Source organism: Talpa occidentalis, unplaced genomic scaffold (genome assembly GCF_014898055.3).
Source record: "Talpa occidentalis isolate TD23 unplaced genomic scaffold, MPIMG_talOcc4v2.1 talOcc4.15, whole genome shotgun sequence".
In the NCBI taxonomy this organism is placed as follows: domain Eukaryota; kingdom Metazoa; phylum Chordata; class Mammalia; order Eulipotyphla; family Talpidae; genus Talpa; species Talpa occidentalis.
In genome coordinates, this window is record NW_023601543.1 from 32429196 (window position 1) to 32444069 (window position 14874).

General features: G+C 42.1%; 1 protein-coding gene across 1 annotated transcript; it reads right to left on the reverse strand.

Moving 5' to 3' along the window:
- Positions 1-8629: 8629 nt before the first annotated feature.
- On the reverse strand, positions 8630-10200 carry LOC119246619 (transcription factor E2F6-like). Its single transcript, XM_037512982.2, has one exon. The coding sequence runs from the start codon at positions 10177-10179 to the stop codon at positions 9403-9405; it is 777 nt and encodes a 258-aa protein (XP_037368879.2). The 5' UTR covers positions 10180-10200; the 3' UTR covers positions 8630-9402.
- Between the last annotated feature and the right edge of the window lie 4674 nt (positions 10201-14874).

The window sequence follows — 14874 nt, forward strand, 5'->3', positions numbered from 1 at the left end:
AGAAGGGAATAAAGAACCAGAATAGAGCAAATAGATTATCAATTAGCCAAAAATTGGTAAATTCATTTTTCTGAACATGCCCAAAAATGCAACTTTTTTCCAAAGAAAGCACACAACAATATCAGTTGAGTTGTAAGGATTTTTACAATTGGTAATTTCTTTTGCATGCATTATGAAGAAATAAGAACTGACCTGTCTACACTGCCAAGAAAGAACCTGAGTAAAAATTGGATGTATGTTCTGTTCCACAAACAAATCATTGTCTAACAGAGAAAATGGGCCAGCAAATAGAAAATTTGAAGATATTTATTTGATAAACACCACAATAGGAGTGATGGAGGATGCTATGGGTAAGTCAGGGTAACCAGCTCACTGGAATGGAAAGTGGGAATTCAGAAAAGGCTTCCCAAAGGTAGTGACATCTAACTAGACGTCTTTTTTTTTAATCTCAGCTCAAAGACATTTCCCTAGTATATCCACTTGAAATTCTAATAGGCACTTCAAACTTAGTATAGCCAGAGTACCTACTTTAGCCTTCACCAGTCATTCATCTCCCAGTTCCCACCATTTCTTCAAAATCATCCAAGTGCTCAAGCCAAAAACCATTTTGAGCACCTCTTCACTCTAACATTAGACCATAAACAATTCCCCTTAATCATATCACCAAAATACCTATCTTAACCTCTAGTTGTCTTTATCTTCTCTGCCACTGCTCTAATCTAAAACATCATTATTTCCTGATCAAACTGGGCAAATAGGTTTTAGAGCCACTGAACCAGGAAGTTACCATAGGTTCTGAATTACTGGTGAGTGAAAGGAACTGCATGGAAACCTCAGGATAGCAGAGTACCATGGTGAACTAAGCCCTATGCAGCCCTATAATTTACTCCAGAAGAATAAACCCACCTACAAAAACTGCTAGTTTCAAAAATCAAGTTGTACAGGACTGAAACTCTGTGCGTAAAGAGAGGGGGTGGTTCCAATAATAGTGGGGGAAGAATGCAGAGAAAGCAAGTCCAGGAAGGACTGCGAGAGCAAAATAAACTTGTAAAGGTGAGAGCAGTACCTTAGAAGGCAAGACTTGTAAGATGTGAACACACTGGGGAAATGCAGACATAAAGTAAGTGAAAACTAACCTAGTATTTCCAAATGAGTTGAAAGAGCATTTAGTGCTTTGAAACAACATAAATGGGAAAGAACCCAGAAATAGACGGTAGAAGGAGATGAAAACTGACATAACTAGGGAAATAATTATAAAATGAAATTGATAAAGGACTTCTCTGGTGGCACAAGGGGTTAAGATGCAACCTATGAAGCTATCCACAGCCATTGCAGCACGAGTTTGATCCCCAGCCAGGGAGCCACCCACATGGCGTAGCAGACCTCTCTTGACTCGCCTGCTGCTCCCCTCAGCAGTGTATTTCAGTCAAGCTGTTCCCCACCGTCTCTGGTGAATCCTCTCACACACACCCCACACCTCTGGCCTGTACCCCAGCTCTTGTATGCATAAATAAATATTTTTAAAAATGAAATTCATAAATATTGAAGGAATATAAGAGACTGTGGTAAAGATAGGGAAATAAGAAAAGGAAATTGACAAAACACATTTTTACAAATTTTGCATAAGAGTGACAGGATAGATAAAAGGTATTTAAATGTAATGGGTGCTATATTGTGCTGTCAGAACGACTCCCACTCCTGCCACAACTTTTCAAGACTCATTTTATTTCTGGAAAATTAGTCTTCTCTGCAAGGAACTGCCTCTCCTGGGGGCAACCGACATCCAATAATGGGATAATAAAAACGCCAGACCTCCTATTTCAATTTCGGCCAACTCTGAAAGCCCATCCCATTTCCAGCGCTCCCCGTGCAATCCACTTAAGCCTTTGTTGTGACTGTATCATGTTCAGATTCTCTTCTAATCCTGCCTCATTCACATGTGCTCTTTTGAACATGCCCCTATAAGTTACCCACAATCCTATCTCCCTTTTCTTCCTCTGTAAAATGGAGATTTAGCAAAACTCATTTCACAAGATTGAGAATTAAGATCATGTTTCAATACAGTTTCTGACACATTGAACTTTCAGTGAATGTTAAAATGAATCAGAATATCAAGTAGAGAATAATAGGGAGAGCATGAGTAAGTGCTAAATTACACAGTGATGACCCGATCAAAAAGCCCCTTCTAGTGGTCATAGCTGTCCAAAGGTAGACAGGGTCACCTCAAGTTACTGAATACTGGCGTTGTTCGAAGGCTGGATGGTTATTAGGTGGTACAAGAGGCTCTGAAACATTACATTTGGAATTTACTATCAAGAGCACTCTTATTTCTCCCATAACTTTTTTCTCACTTACTTTTCCTTTATAATTTTATCCCTTTTAAAAAATCTTGTCATCAAGCCCCTTTGTAAGCTCTCTTGACATTTTTTGAAATGAAGCGTGGTATAAAGAATTGAACCTGGGAATTTTTATTTTTGTGGTTTCATTTTTTTATTTTTTTGTACTAGGAAAGGTTTGGTAGGAAAAATCTGCCATCAAGGAGACTGAAGAGAAAAATATGTCACATTTCTTGCATTAATACAGTTTTCAGACTGTTACTTTGTGGGTAATCTTTTACTATCAGCTAAGATTTTATAACAGCGGATATATAAATGAGTTATTAACACTGCCTTACATCGATTAAGTTCAAGTTTGTAAAATGTTTTCAGGTGTCACTTTCATTATCCCCAGTTCACAGATGAGCAAAGTTTTGAGCAATGTGCCCCAAATCACACAACTCCCTACCTGCAGATAGTTAATATCTTCATATGCACCTTAGTGTGTCTAATTTATCAAACATCTTATCCTCTGAAGAGGAAGATACCACTTTGCAAGAGCATGATGTCATCATCTACCAAAGATCTTCCCTCACCCAAAACAACTGCCACTGTGCAAAATATCTGAAAAGAGAAGGGGAATAGTTCCTCTATCTAAATTGCACTTCTCTCAAAAAGAATGAGACTTTCAATTCCATCGAAAGGTTCAAATGTAATGGGGTAAAGAATATCTTTTGTGAGACTCCAGATATTTTTCAGGGGTTATTTATTCATCCAATACCAACCATAAATTTCCCCTGTGGAAAAATGGAAGACTTGGGGAAAATTTCTACTTGGAGAGAGGGAATTGGAACTAGATTTAAGTACCAGTATTGGGCTAGGAGCTTTCATATTTGTTATCAGAAACATCAGAATTTTTGCATTAATTCTGAGAACCAAATGTAAAAAAGAGCTTGGAAAGTAAATCTCAGAGCAGCTAAGTCCATTGTCCAAAGTCATAGAGTTAACAACAGAGTTGGGAATTGAATCCCCACTTTTCCTTCTACTGTATTACTGGAGCCAGGGCGTTCACTATCCCTGGGTAAAGGCTGGTCCAGAATAGCTTCTGGGTATGAAGAACCTGGGCAGACCCAGGGCAATCTTACCCATTAACCACAGTGGGAGCAATGCCTCCATATCACAATACTTTTAGGGGTCCACAGAAATGAATTATTCAGTGATGTCGCTCAAAATCGCAGAGTAACAAACTCCCGGGACCTTGTCCACCCACAAACATAACTAATAAGCTGATAAAAACTGTCAAGACTCCACTGTCACAGAGCTCTGGAACCTAGTCAGAATCTTACAACTTGGGGAAAGGGGTTGTGGCATTTCAGTGAGCATTTTCAGTAGCTGTCTGAACATTCCCATTTGCTACAGCAGCAGCCATGAAGATAGCGTTTGCAGAAAGCACTTGTGACAGATAGCTGTATGTGTCATCTTGGCTGGGCCCAGATAGTTGAGTAAATATTCTGGATATTTCTATGAAGATGATTTTTGGATGAAATTAACCTTTAAATCACCATTGAGTGGGTCTCTCAAGGAGCTTCCAGGCTAGTTGAAACATACAACCACCATTCTAAGAGAATAAGGTCTGTACTATTTCCTGTGGCACTGAGCAACATGTACCAGTTGAGTTCTCGTAGAACAAAGACTAATCTTCCAGAGGAAGAAAGAATCCTGCCATCAAACATCCTTTAGATTCAAACTGCAACTTAGCTCTGAGTCTTTACCTTCAAGCCTGTCTATAGTGAAGATTTTTACTTACCAAACCTCCACAATCATGAGGCTAAATTTCTTAAAACAAAGGAACACACATCCTGCTAGTGCTGCTTCTCTGGGAAACCCTGAGTAAAGCAGATTCTAGAACTGAGAAGTCAGGTACTGTTTAACTAATAACCTAAAAAATGTAAAAGTAGCTTTGGGTCTGGGAGGATGTAGAGGCAAGAAGAATGTTGAGGTGCATGTTAGAAAAAGTCTAGTTTTTTTTTTTTTTAAAGAATTCAAACTTTTTTTTTAAAGATTTATTTATTTATTTATTTACACAAGCACTGGTTACAGTCAGAAGCGCTGGAGGGTGAGAGAATTCACCAGAGCCAGAGCGGGGAACAGAACAGGCAGACGGACGAAATACACTGCTGAGGGGAGCAGCGGGCGCAGCAGGAGAGGTCTGCGTGCCATGTGGGACTCTCACCTGGCGGCCAGGGATCGAACCGGCGCTGCAGAGGCTGTGGGCAGTTTCGCAACCCGGCGCTCAACCGCTGCAGCACCAGGGAGGCCCCAGAAAACGTCTAGATTGCCTTTAAGGGACTGCTGGTAGAAATATGGATGTTAAAAATGATTCTAGTAAGAGCTTAGGAAAATTATGAAGATGTTATAGGAAAAGTAGAGGAAAGGCAATCCTTATAAAGTAGCAAAGAACTTAACGGAAAGTATTTTCTGTAAAGTGGAAATTGTGAGGAATGTGAATAGTTCTCTGGGGAGGTTTTAAGTAAAATGTTAAAGGTATTTTCTGGTTTCTCTTTGCTGCCTATAGTAAAATATAGAAGAGTTAAACTGGAGAAAGAATTATTAAGAAAAAAGTGGGGGGAGGAGCACCATAACTTGATGATTTGGGAAATTGCAAAAACAAAGTGAAACCATATTCTGAAGAGAGCACCAAAGGTGTGACTGGACAGTCACTTCATAAAGAAATTATGTGTGTGACTTACGGTCTCAGCAGCCTTCTCAGCAGAAACCAGGAACAGGGATGGGGTTATACTAGCAGAAACACTCCCAGCTTTGAGCTAAGGGGTCAGAGATGGGGCAAAATGAAGGAAGACTGTCAGACTTCTGGGATTCAATACATGGACAATAGACCCATTCAGCTGTGAGCATAAGTTACCCTTCAAAAGAAGGTAGGAATGCTGCTTATCTGGCAAATGAGGTTTCATTAGCTATTAAAGTAGTTCCCAATATGAAAAAAAGAAAAGGTAAGAATGACCCCAGAGATGGGTCTGCCTCCTCTGTGTTAGAGAGCAGAGCCCGCTCTTCGGTTTCAGTAGGTCAGGCTTTGAGCCTTAGAAGTGGGGCTGCCACTCCAGTGGGCAAAGAATGTGGGGTTCAACAGAGCATCCAGTCAAAGACAAATCTTGATCCTTAAAATTAAGTACAATTTTCCTGTTATGTTTTGTTGGGTATTTTGTTGTTGTTTGTTTATTTTTTAAATCCATCCTCTGACACAGGCTTTACCGACAACTTTCCAGTTAGTCAAAAAAATTAAAAATGGCAGCAATCCCCCTGCCTGCCGTGACCACACGGTGCTTCTCTTCACCCACCTCCCGTTGCAAAGCAGCAGAGGCAGCTCCTCCCATAGCCTGTGGCTATGCAGACCTCTCTTTCCCCCTGTCTATTTCAGGGGCAGCTCTTTCCTTCTTTCCTCTTTTCAAAGATTTATTTATTTACACAGGAATTGGGGTACAGGCCAGAGGCACAGGAAGGTGAGAACATTCACCAGAGACATAGCGGGGAATAGAAGAGGCAGAGGACCCAAAAACACTGCTGAGGGGAGCAGCGGGTGAGACAGCAGAGGTCTGCCGCACCATGTGGGGATCTCTCTGGCCCACCGGGAACTGGTGGACAGCTTCACAGCATTGTGTTCAACCCGCTGTGCTCAACCCCTCACCAGCAGGCCCCAGGGGCAGCTCTTCTGCCCGCTTGTGTCTGTGCAAGTGTCCGTTACTCTCCTCTCCCTTTTTATAATAAACTTGCCCTTTTAAATACAAAAACAAATGAAAAATAAGGAACACAGCAGACATTATCTCATACACTAGAAATCAAGATGATAAGAGCCCCTTCTCAGTCTGTAAAAAACAAACCAACCAACCAACCAACCTGGGCCTCCTTGGTGACACAGGGGTTAAATACAGCGCTGTCAAGCTATTGGCAGCCACTGCAGCGCAAGTGCAATCCCCGGCCATTGAGACACACACACACACACACACACACACACACACACACACACACACACACACGGTGCAGCAGACCTCTTCTGTCTCGCCTGCTGCTCCCCTCAGCATGTATTTCAGTAGATCTTTCTGTTCTGCTTCCCACTCTGTCTCTGGTGAATCCTCTCACCCCTGCACCTCTGGCCTACATCCCAGGTCTTGTATGCAGAATAAATAAATCTTAAAAAAAAAAAAAAAAAAACCCTAAGAACTGTGGTACACAGGAATCTCGACCTCCACCAAAGGAACCAAAATAACCCACCCTGCTAAGCCTAGGACTTGCTTAGGGCCTGTAAGGCCTTTCCTCTGCCTTTCTCCCTGTTGGGATGGGAATGTCTATCCTGCGCCAGTCCCAAAAAGTAGATAACTTACCTGGTTTCATAGAATCATAACTGGAGAGGAATTTTGCCTCATGATGAATCATCTCTTTAGTTTTATCTTTACTTATATCTAGATTATATCTAGATAAAATCGGGGGCCTAGAATTGATGCTGGAATGAGTTAATGAATTTTGGACTGAATATATTTTGCATGTGAGAAGGGTGCCCTAGTATCGAAAGACTATAACTGGAAGTGGGGTCCTTAAAGAGGTGACTAAGTTAAATTGAGGCTCTCTTATAAGAAGAGGAAATTGGGACACAAATTAACACCGGAGATATTTGCACACAGAGGAAAGTCCATGTAAGGATGCAGTGAGAAAACAGCCAGCACCTACAAGCCAAGAGAGTCTGCAGCAAAATCAAATCTGTCAATAACTTGATCTTGGACTTCCAGAGATTTGAAAAAAATAAATGCCTGTTGTTTAAGTCACCTATATTGTCATAGTCATCCTAGCAAATTAACACGACATTAAAAGGTAAAAGTATTGATTACTGTAGTCTGGAGCAAAGGTAATGGGACAAGTAATAGAAAGACTGAAAAGCGTAGGAAGGAAGAGGTTGGGAAAAAAGATATAGGGAGAAATAGGGGCTTTCAAAAGTTCCTGTGTATACTAGGCAGGGAACAAGAAATTTTCCTAATGCCATGGGCAAGAAATGCTGTTTTTCCTTTCAATTGGTATAAACTTAAATATACTTTTCTTTTGCTAATAAATTTTTATTCTGGTAACATTGGTTTATTATGTTTTATGTTTCAGGTGTACCATATAATGATCAACATCTGTATATGCTACATCATGATTAGCAGACTTCAATAAAAGTCCCATTGAAGTGGTCAAATTTGCAAATTAACTTGGGAAAAATGGACATTCTTCCCAGTACTGTTAATTTCTTGTAAGATTGTGTTATTGTTAGTGAATATTGCTAGTGTAATAATTTCTCCTTTTAAATTTATTAAGATCTTCTTTATATGTTAAAGTGATTGTGTTTTTTAAATATTTAAAGGATATTTGAAAGGGAAATATTTACATTCATACAATCAGGTCAGTTTTATTGCTGAAATTCTCTATACTCCTACTTTTAAACTTGTATTGTGAAAAAAATCAAAACATTTTCAAAGATATTTAGAATAGTACCATAAACCACCTCTTGTTCCCTACAACTACCTTCAGTAATTACCAACTCATAGCTGGTTTTGCTGCATCCTTAACCTCCATTCCTCCATTCCTGAATTACTTTTAAGTCAATCTCAGAAATCTTATGGTTTTTATAATTATATCAGTATATATATTTAAAGCACAAGAACTCTGAAAATATAGCCATATATTAGTTTTACACCTCAATCAACTAGCAATAATTGCTCCAGATCAAAAATCTTCCATTATTCAAATTTCCAATTTTCTCATTTTCTTTTTCTTTTTTAATATAGTACTATTCAAACAACTAGTATTTTAGATCCAAAAATTGTGACTGGATTTTATGCCTCCCACATTTCCTTTAAACAATACATTTGTTCTTCATCTCTTTGTATTTTTTTCCCCTTTCAATTTGTTTGTAGAAGAAATCAAGTTGTTTGTTTTATAGTTCCCCACAATCTGGATTTTGCTGATTGCATCCCTGTGGTCTGGTTTAAAATGTTCCTCTGTCCTCTATTTCCTGTAATTTGGTAATTACACTGAAATGCTTGATCAGATTCATGTTCAATTTCTTTTTCAGTCAAAACTACTTTTCTGGTGGTGGCAAGTTTTAATTTAATTTCACGTATTTATTTCATTTATTTTTACCTTTTAAATTTTATTTATTCTATAAAATATTACTGTTTTTTTAGCTTCCCATAACCTATTGAAAGTTCAGAGATTTTATTTGATATGTATATTGAAGACTGATTTACAGACTTTCATATTTCATGCTATATAATTATTTTATTGTTTGTTAACCACACTCACACACTTTAATTGAACTTATGAACTTAAATGCACAACACATCTGCGATACTTTTAAATGTAGTTTTGGGGGGAAAAATAAAACTCCTCTAACCTTCATTCAGAGGATTCTAATGAAATATTATGGATACCACAGAAATTAGAAAATTTGTGCTATTTTCCACATGTACATTATCTTGATGCACAAGGGTGAAAAGTTTCACTCAGACATTTTCATCAGTAATCCAGACAGTATACAGATATATACAAAGTCATTTACATGGGTGTGCACACCCACCTGACACACAACAGCTAATTGTGATACCAACACAAAACCCATGAAGGAAAAGGCAGAGTCTCTGAAGAATTGTCCATTTCAGTCCTCTCTGCTTTAGTGATAGTCCTGTGATAAAGTCATTTCAGTAGGCAAAATGTTTATTTCACTGACAAAAGGAGAACTGTAGTTATCCACTAGCAGTGGATGCGTACAAGTTTCATTTTTGAATGCAGAAACCATAGCTATCAGTAATTTAAGTACTGAACCACTCAAAGATACTACTGGCCTTAATGTTACTACTAATTGAAAATGAGAGAACTTCATGGATTTATTGCTCTGAGAATAAAAGCTGATGCAGAATTCACCCATATAGGCTATTTCCCCAAAACTCAACACACAAATTGTCAAATGCTATCAGTTGCCAGCTATAAGCAACTCCTCACTTTGCTGTGGAGTATTTTCTTCTTTATCAAGGTGTTGTGGATGTTAGCTTTCAAATGAAGTGGCCTCTGCACCTTCAGACATCTCATCACTTGATTGATCCTTTTCCACTTGACAGAAATAACAGTGAATAGGTCCGTCGGTGCTTCTTAGATGTAATGCAATAGAGTCTTCTCCCGGAGGTGGAATATCCAACACGGTTTCTGAGGGAGTTTTAACTACAATAATATTCTGTTCACAGAAAGCTGGAATCCTATTGATATCATCATATGTCACATATGCTAGTCTTTTGTTTTCGTTGTCCTCTGTGAGCCCAAACAACTGCTCAGCACAATCCTTAAGCAACTCATCCAGAGCATCTTCCATTGCCGACAAGTTAGCAACTTCCTCCCGTAGCTTTTTCTGTTGAGAATCTTCTTCCACACCACTAAAACTAGATCCTATCCATCGAATATGGTTCCTAGATTGTTTTTCAATGAGACTGATTCCATCTAAGATATTGGTGATATCATACAATCTTCGTTTACTTACGCCCAGTGCCGCTGCAACCATGTTTAACTCCAGAACACCATCAGGAGCAGCTCTGACGAGATCCATAAACTTTTGGGTTAAAACACCCAATGAAGCCTCGGCACGCGGTCTCTTCACTTTCACAGTGTCTTCCCTGGGCACGTTGGGCACATTATCTTCTAAACCGTCCCACGCGCCCACCTGCTGCAGGTGGTCCAGACCGGCGCAGCCTGTCCACCCCGGGCTCACCGTCCGCTCCTTCGGGTTCCTGCGCAAGCTGGGCGGTCTCCGCTGCAGCGCCGGCTCACTCATGGCGTGGAGACGGCAGCTCCTCACCCTCGCACCTCACGTGCTGTCCTGCCTTCCGTGGATCCAGTGCGGTCAACACTACTGTGTCCCGGGCCAAGTGCAAACCAAGCCGGCCCGCCGCGGCTTGCCAGAAGGTGCAGTCTGGCTGGACGTGCTCGCCACCCAATGCGCGCACGCCCCTCGCGACGAGACCTGGAGCTGTGCCGCAGACCACACGAGACCTTTGCACGAGGTCTCGGATCTCAGCGCGCCTCACTGTTCAATTTTTTAAAGGCACATGCAACCATATTGCCTTACGAATCAGTCCACTGAATTGCACTATAAGTCATTCCATTGTCCTAGGAATCAATCCATTCAAAGAAAAAAGTGACCCCCTCACCACTTCTTCACCCCTTCCCTGAGAATACTTTTATAAATACGGTGATCCCTCTTCGTTGCTGAAGATCTGCTATGTGAGATGTTTCACGTACGGACCAGTGGTGAAAACTAGGACTTATTCGTGTGACTCGTGGGTTTCTACAAGGGAACAGAAAAACCACGGACCTGTCTGTGTACATCAGGGAGCTGCAGTTCCATTTAAATAGAGACAAACGGGTAGCATAAGTGTCCCGGGGTCAGCTGATGATACCGAGGCCAGGTGTCCGGGCTCCGCTGACATCGCAATTCTCTCTCTTTACTTTCCCCACACCATGGGCAAAATACTAAAGGAGGCCTGCATGCGGTGACCTGGCATCTTGATAACAAAACACTTTCATTTTGCCATGTTCAGCCTCATCATATTTGTTATAACTTTCCTCACCACAAAGCCTCTTCCACGACTGGCAGCCCATTTACCAGGAAGGGAAATTTCGCCTCCCAGGCTGTCAGTTGTTCTGTAACTTCTACACTTATGATCCATCATAATTTTCATGTATAGTGTATGGTAATAAAAGGTACGTGAGTGTGCTGGTCCCCTCACAAACCGTCTTCCCGTCCGTAATATATATATTTTTTAATTTTCTGGGTTTTTTTAAAGATTTATTTTTATTTATACAAGAACTGGGGTATATGCCAGAGGTGCGGTGGTTGAGAGGATCCACCAGAGACAGAGTGGGGAGCAGAACACACAGATTGACTGAAATACACTGCTGAGGGGAGCAACGGTGGAGACAGGAGAGGTCTGCCCCGCCATGTGGGAATCTCCCTGACCGGCCAGGAATCGAACCCGCGCTGCAGAGGCTGCGGACAGTTTCACAGCTCTGTGCTCAAACCGCTTCTTCACCGGGGAGGCCCCTGTCCGTAATATTTTTAGCATCCCTCCAAATGGGGTGGTAGGAGAATCTGTGCCCCTGAGCCCTGGACTGCCGGGTCATTGAGTCACAAACCACACATGCTGTTGCGCCCTCTGTTCTTTGCACCCAGCTGCTGCCCCAGGGACAGAGGCGTCCCGTCCTGCAGAAGCGATCCTCCCCAGGCACGGGGAGAAGGTCGGGATGCTGCTACACTTGGAGGCAGGAGAAATACTTCTGGCTCCCAAGTGATCCTTTGCGCGCTGCTGGGCACTCTCCTGCCCGGGACTGACAAAGTGTGAGGAGACACCCAGGTCAGGGAAGAGGAAGGTGACTAGATAGGAGGGTGTGCGTGGTGTCCCCTCTAAGCCATTGAGACCATCACACTTAGAGGTGCGGGTACTGAGGGAGAGGAGATGCACCAGTGTACCTCTAAGCCCGAAAACGAAGGTGGGAATTGTGTGGGTAAACAAAAACATCGCCTCCAGGCACCTGTGCAAAGCTCGTTTGTCAACATGAACATAAAACCCAAAGCACTTAAACTCCACTTGTTTCCAAGTACTATGTCTCTCCAGGTAGCATGGACAAAGGCTTGAGTTCAAGAAGTACCTCTAGGGCCTCCCTGGTGGCACAAGGGGTTAAGCATAGCCCTATGAAACTATCAGCAGCCTCTGCAGCACAGTTTGACCCCTGGCCAGCCATGGAGCTACTCACATGGTACAGCAGACCTCTCCTGTCTCGCCTGCTGCTCCCCTCAGCAGTGTATTTCAGTCAGTCGGCCTGTTCTGCTCCCCACTCTGTCTCTGGTGAATCCTCTCACCCCCTACACCTCTGGCCTGCACTCCACTTCTTGTATGCATAAATACATAAATCTTTTTCAAAAAGTTATTGATTCCTTATATTTGCTATTTTCCAATTTTACCATTCAATAAATTACAGTGCAGATTTCATAAAAAATATCAATCATGACAACAAAGAGAATCACCATGTTTTGCTAACATCAGCCTTTTTCTTTATAGAGCTTCCTTACCTGGGCCTCCCCGGTGGCGCAGCGGTTGAGCGCTGGGTTGCGAGGCTGCCCGCGGCCTCTGCGGTGCCGGTTCGATCCCTGGCTTATCCCTGGCCACCGGAGGAGGGTCCCACATGGCGCGCAGACCTCTCCTGCCGCCCGCTGCTCCCCTCAGCAGTGTCCTTCGGTCCTTCTGCCTGCTCTGCTCCCTGCTCTGGCTCTGGTGAAGTCTCTCACCCTCCCGCACTTCTGACTGTACCCAGCGCTTGTATAAACAAACCATCAAACAAACAAACAAATAAATAAATAAATAAAAACATGCCTCTATTAAAAAAAAAAAATAGAGCTTCCTTACCTTTCCATATGGCTTATCTCTAAAAGAGTTGGAATTTTAGGAAAAAAGTCAATATCTTATAAAAATACTCAAGGTAATGAATAACTCCTTCATTCATGTACATTCTTTTTAATATGCTAAAAGAATTATCTGCCAGAAAAATCACAAACTTGCATGGGAATGAAAAGAAAATTTTACTTATTTTTTCCTCTCCCTTTTCTCTTTTTTATTTATTTTTATTTATTTATTTTATTTTTCCAGTACCCTTGCTAATTTTTTCAAAATATGGTATTTCTCCCATCAGGTTTGGGTCACCATAGTTTTTCTACCACCAAAGCACCCATAGTGCTCCACCACACTCTACTGAGCTCTCCTCACCCCACTTCTGTACTCTCTGCCTCTCCCTGCACCTCCGTTTTCCCTCCTGAGGGTCTCAGATCTAGGGTATGCGCTCAAACATCAGAAAAGAAAATTTTAAACAAGGCAACAAGTAAAATAAGTTAATCACAGAAGGACAACCACTGCATGATCACTGACAAGCAACTGTCGTTCACTGAAATAAAGATGAACTTGGGGGTTAGCAGGAGCAAGGCAGAAACAAATGGGGAGTGGCTAAACAACATGCATAAAATCCAGTTATGCAAGATAAATAAGTTCTAGACATAACAAAACTCTAGTGTACCCCTAAAAATCTAAAAATCTCACCAGGTTAAAAATAACCATGTTCACATGTTCACTTTTCGTCTTCTTTTAACATCTTAGTTGACTAAGCCAACTGAGAAACATGGCCAGTGAGTCTTTTCACAACAGTCTTGTGTTCTCCACAGAAATTTTAAATTCATTAATCACCTTTTTCTCCCCTGGGAAATCAGTCATTTTTAGTTATTTCCTAGTAATGAAACATCTTTTTTCTTAAAACTTACTAACTTGTCATTCACCTTACAATGTAATGTCCGGGGAGCAGCCTCACACCCCCACATGTGCATGTGCCTCACTCACCCTCCACCAAGACCGGGTGCAGATGTGCTGTTGAAGGAGGAAGCTGAGAAGTAGGTACGGGCAGTCAGTTCGGAATAGGGTGCCTCAAGCCCCAAGTCCATTTATCAGTCTGATTGAGAGACAATTGATTGGGAGCCGGGAGGGTATCCCATCCTTCCAAGCCCAGGAGCCCTAGGTTCATTTAACAGTTTTTTTTTTTTATTAAAGATTTATTTTTGGGCCTCCCCCGGTGGCACAGTGGTTGAGCACTGGGCTGCGAAGCTGCCCACAGCCTCTGCAGTGCCGGTTCGATCCCTGACAGCTGGTGAGGGTCCCACATGGCGCACAGACCTCTCCTGCCGCCTGCTGCTCCCCTCAGCAGTGTACTTCGTCAGTCTGCCTGCTCTGCTCCCCACTCTGGCTCTGGTGAATTCTCTCACCCTCCGGCGCTTCTGACTGCACCCAGTGCTTGTATAAATAAATAAATCTTTTTAAAAAAATATTTATTTTTTATTTATACAATAGCTGGGGTACAGGCCAGAGGCACAGGAGGGTGAGAGGGTTCACCAGAGACAGAGAGGGGAACAGAACAGGTGGATGAACGAAGACACTGCTGAGGGTAGCAGTGGGCGAGACAGGAGAGGTCTGCCACGCCTTGTGGGTAGCTCTCTAATGGCTGGGGATCAAACCTACACTGCAGAGGCTGCAGACAGCTTCATAGTGCTGCATTCAAACCACTGCGCCACCGGGGAGGCCCACTTAACAGTTTTATTGGAGAACAATCATGGAACAGGAAGGTGACCCCCTCAATTCAATTGAAAATGGACTGTTCAGAACACCAACACCGTAACACAATCTTGAAGCAACAGATCAACGCTAGGTTTGGAAAGGTAATGTGTGCAAACCCAGTGGCCATGGGTAGCCTGGGAGACCCCACAGGCCCAGCCAATCAGCAAGAGACACAACATGGAGCCTCCCAGCAGCCCATTCCTTGTCCACTATACCCATATAAGCAGCTACTTCTGGATTGTCCATTTATGTATATTGATAAGTATTATTTAAGAGAAATTAATTAGTGATTTATATAAAAGTATCCCATATACGAACAG